The sequence below is a fragment of the Gracilinanus agilis genome, chromosome 3 (genome assembly GCF_016433145.1).
Source record: "Gracilinanus agilis isolate LMUSP501 chromosome 3, AgileGrace, whole genome shotgun sequence".
Taxonomy (NCBI): Eukaryota; Metazoa; Chordata; class Mammalia; order Didelphimorphia; family Didelphidae; genus Gracilinanus; species Gracilinanus agilis.
This window is the reverse complement of record NC_058132.1, coordinates 56,007,091-56,011,990: the sequence shown is the minus strand read 5'-3', so window position 1 is coordinate 56,011,990 and position 4,900 is coordinate 56,007,091. Positions and strand designations below refer to the sequence as shown.

General features: G+C 35.3%; 1 protein-coding gene across 1 annotated transcript in view; it reads right to left on the bottom strand.

Moving 5' to 3' along the window:
• Positions 1-3,310: 3,310 nt before the first annotated feature.
• Positions 3,311-4,900, bottom strand: part of OTUD3 (OTU deubiquitinase 3) — a 20,172-nt gene continuing 18,582 nt past the window's right edge. Inside the window, exon 7 of the mRNA XM_044668706.1 lies at positions 3,311-4,393. Within this exon, the coding sequence (XP_044524641.1) occupies positions 4,113-4,393 (281 nt within the window). The 3' untranslated portion in view covers positions 3,311-4,112. The remainder of the gene's footprint in view (positions 4,394-4,900) is intronic.

Genomic DNA, 4,900 nt, shown 5'->3' with positions numbered 1-4,900 from the left:
TGGTTTGGGAGTCGATAGTCCTAGGTTCAAAACCCATCTCTGACAATGATTAGCTATGTGACCATAAGCAAGCCACTTCCCTTTTCTAAACCTCAAATTCCTCATTTGTAAAATGGGGATAACACCTGCACTATCATCTTCATAGAGCTATTGTTGGAAAATTTCTTGGTAAAAGCATTAAGCAAATGTGAGTTATCATCACAACTTGGGAACAAAACTTAAAATTTTGGAAGTCAATAAAAACAATTTTATTTTCATCTTTGTAGAAGGACATCGCTATAAAAAGTGATGTCTATTAATATTAATGATGCTATCCCCTCTGGTTTTGAATGATACCTACTGGGAAGTCTGAGATGAATGACATTAGGAAATAACTAAGGCCAATGATACACAGGCAAATTGTATAGTTTCTATAGTTAAAAAGCTCTGAAATCAATAACATCTTGAGGCCAAAACGTGCATACTTGTATTCCAAAGTAAGGAAGAATTAAGATTATATCTGCAATGAACTGGACTATTAATCTCTGTAAGGACCTAGTTGGCAAGCATGCCTTTCTGAGGTTATTTCTACCTCAGAATTCACTTTTCTATTCCTTTACTTCCTGCTTTGAAAATGATCAAAAGTTTCTTTAGAATTTAGCACTTCAGGAATGGTGAACTGAGGTCACAATTGTTGACCCAGTAAAACCCAGGCAAGGCCTAGGGAGGTTTCCCTAAACTAGAGAAACTGCAGCAAAGGAATCAAGACCTACCATATTAGTTGAAAGGGGATGTTAGGGCATATTTACAATGGGGGCTTCTTGAATGTCCAAGACAGTGACACAGCCCATTAAACCCATCCACAAAAGGATCAAGGAAAGATTTCCCATTTCATTGCACAATATTCATAGGTTTCACTAGGCAAAGGCTTCCCTAAAGTAGCATTAGCAGAGCATTAGAAATTACCTACATTCCAGCTTCTCCTGAGCCCAGGTCTAGCTGCTCCAAAGGAGAGGTGACAGTGCAAACCCTTGATGCCAAGAGAGCTATGGAAATGTTTTCTGTGCTTATGGAAGAAACTCTAGATGGTCCTCAGCTATTGTCACAACTTCCTCACCCAGAGATCATACCTGAAAGCATAGGTTCATTTTGTCAAGAGTATTATACAAGCATACACACACAGAGAAAATCTAACTCCACAATTCATTCTGGTGGCTTCTAGCAGTACTAAATATAATTGGTCTGACCCAAATATTTTTCTCTGGTTCAATTGTCACAATAAGGTTTTTCCCCCTCTTATCCTAATAGGAAAAATTCTCTTTAAACTTTTATAATAAATGTAGTACTACTAAATAAACTACCACAAAGCTTTGATTGTTCCCTTCTTTTGACTATAGTAAGAGCATTCAGGGAAAACCAAGCTAAAGCACTCAATATCTCCCAAGGTATGATATGGAAGTTAAGAAAAGATTCACACCTTAATCATGATTCAAATGGGTGACTCTGGCTAGGCTAGCAGCCACCAAAAGTGGTCTTATCATATATTAAAAATACAGAACTTTCAAAATTGTGGTTGCATACTAATATAAAGGTCCTATCAAGGTACATACATTGATTCCATTTATCCTGCTTTATGAGAAACTGAGGCAATAAATCTTAGGCTAAAAGATGCCTACCAAGATGAAAACCCATATCCCCAATTCCTAAAAATTAGCATTTAAAACACAATTTACAACCAAAGTGAGAGAAGACAATAAAACATATCACTGAAGCAGCTGGTTGACAAATACAACCACTGTCATTTAATCCCAGAAATGTTATGGACTATAAATTACTCAATCCTGGGAATGAAATATGACAAAATGTCCTTTAAAGTATCTTTCTTGCCTCTCAAATTCCTAAAAATAGATATGCCCCTCTTGACCACTATCAGTGACCAATGAAGCAAAGAGGTAGTATCCTCCAACATTTCTTACTATGGTCCCTTCAGTTACCTCTGATTAATAATTCTGCTGAATTTCACAATCTCATCTCTCTTCTTGTTCTTTCTGATGGGGCCCACTCTCCTCTGTCAGTTGTCATACAGGAGCACAAACCCAACAGAACAGAAAGATAGCTCATTGGGGAAAAAACATGGCCCCAATTAGGAATGTGCCCAGAGATGAATACCAACAGAGTAACCAACCCTAAATTATATTTATAAAAGTATTTTTAAAAAAACACTCAAAAGTAGCTCTCAAAAGACAAAATTAATCTTTTGCCTAAATAATGGAGACTATCTCAACTAGGGATTCTACAATATGCAGAAGGAAAAAAACTCTATTGACCAGTATGCATGGTCTGTCTCCACCTAGCTATTTAAGAAACCTGATAAATATTACAATCTGTACTCTGGAAAAATCCCAAACCACAATGTCCTGGGAACCATCCCAGGGAAATGTTCATGTTCCAATCAAAAGTTCATCAAAATGGAGACAAAAAAAAAAAAAGATCAAAACACATCATTTAAACCAACACAAGCAAAGATGCTGCTACTAAAAAGATAATTTCATGAATCCAGGACCAGCCCAGACAGCAATATCTAAACAATTCAAATATTGCTTTTATAGGTCTCCCCTACTGGGAATCTTTACAACTTTTTTTTTTTAAATAGGAAATCAGATCACAATCTAACTTTGACTCACCAAGTACTGTTTTCACACAAATCAGTCAAAGTTTGAAGATTAGACACCACATACAGACATTCCCAGATAGGAAGAGGTTCCTTTACACAAATAAAAATTCTGAGAAAACATGCTCAAATTGCTCAAATCTGGGCATGCAATTTCAGAATGAGACTTATTGTTTAAGGACCTTAGCTGAGATATTTGTTCCAACCCAGTGATCTACAATGACAAGTGCAGTGAGCTTTTTCTACTATCAAAACCCCAACAATGAGAAATAATTTCATTATTACAAGGAATTTTATTTCCTTAGTAAATGATTAATAGTAATGATTAATCATTAATATTAATAATAAATAAAATTTCCTAAAGAAATTTTAATTCATGGACCAGCACAATCAAGTTCCCTCAACATCTTTGATAGCAGCTTTCCAAATCTAAAATAGAAGAAATCTGAGGTGTTTAAAATATCAATTTGGGAAAACAAAAACAAAAAAAATTCTTCCAAACATCTATGGTTCTCCCTCTTTAAAAACAGTCCTACGTATAAAGAACTCCTTTGAAGGGAACTTCTCAGACATCAAGTCAGGAATTCCTTGACATCCCCTTCATTACTACGAAAGAGAAGAAAACCCTGCTCCAGTCATGTCCAAAGTTCCAGAAATGTTTTGTAAACAATAAGACAACCTTTCCATTTCAAAGAAATGGGTATCAAGAAATCAACAATTCTGCTTTTTCTTTTTTTTCTCATTAACAGTCAGAAGTATTAGCTAGCATATGGCTTGAGTACAACTAGACATGAAGAGCACCTGGTCCAGGTTGAAACTCAATATTAAAATCCAGGAGGGGGAGAAATCTACGTTAATCTATTTTCACCCTGACTAGGCCCCGTCTAACCCTGTATTATTCAGCTTTGGAAAAACAGTTCCTGAATTTTTGTCTATGCAATTAGGAAGAGAAGGAAAAAAAAAAAAAGAAATCTAAGCTTGTTCCTGAGTTGGAGATCATTTGCAAACTACCCTGTATATTAATGTCTGTAAAAAACAAGGGAAAGGCTTGTCATTCTGAATTTGAAACTACTAACTTGAATTAATTTGTGAATAATAAAGCAAAACTCACCCAAATATTAAGGAAAGAGTCCAAAACCACTGAACTCATTGTCAGGGAGAGCAGAGCCACACTTAAAATGTTCCACTTGACCTAATTAACCATTCCTAAGTTCTTGAGTTTTACAGAAGGTGATTTTTACTGCATGTGTGGTCAAAACAACAATAAAAAAGAACACATCACTGATGAAATGCTAAATTAAAAAGAGCTAGCAACAAACTAATGTTTTGGTATATGTTTTGTTAGCTTTTTCCTTTCTTTTCTTTTTTTTTTTTTTAAATGATGGCCTTATCAGAAAGATTAGTCTATTTCCTATTCGGCAATCCATTTCCATCAGCTTGTTTTAAAAGACACCAAGACCAATCAGATGTTGAGGGCAGCAAAGGTCTTCACCAAGGTGACCTGTGCACTAACATCTGCTTCGCTTCGATTGTTATCAGTGTTGTTACTCCTATTCTCGAGTGCTTTCTGACGATGTCGTTCCTCCTGGCGCTTCTTCTTTTCTAGGCGCTGTTGCTCTCTCTTTTGTTTATTTGTTACCTGAAAGAGAAGATTTTCCATATCAGTGCAAATGTATCTGACAGACTGTGGCTGCCTACAAGAAAGGAAAAACAGTGGTGGCCAGTAGTGCATGCACACATTAGCTTTTTAGTAGGAACTCCAGAAACTTTCAACATTAAAGAAATAACTTCTGATTACCATTCAATTTTAAGTCTATCTCTGAGAAGAGATGTGAAAAAAACAAAATAACTAATTCATTCTTTTCCATTCTCCAATAGTTTTCCCTCATGAAAGAGCTATGTTACTTCTCAAATTTTCTAATAACCTGAAAATTTCAAATTAAAATAATTTTAAAAGAATCTCAAAATGAGCCTTTAAAAAACTGCTAAAAACAATAAAATTCAATGTGGAAATCAGCACCCTATTAAAAAGTTGATATATATGGAATGATGCAAACTTTTTGGAAAAGAATCTGTTAAGCATTAAGTGTGCCATTTTACTATGTGCCAGTTATTGTGCCAGGCAGTAAAGATATAAAAACAACAGTTTATATAAGCAGAGAGCTTATAAAATTCTATCAGAGAACAAGTTTGATGGGAAATAGATATATAAACCTAAATATCACCACAGAAAGGATTGGGGCGGGGGGG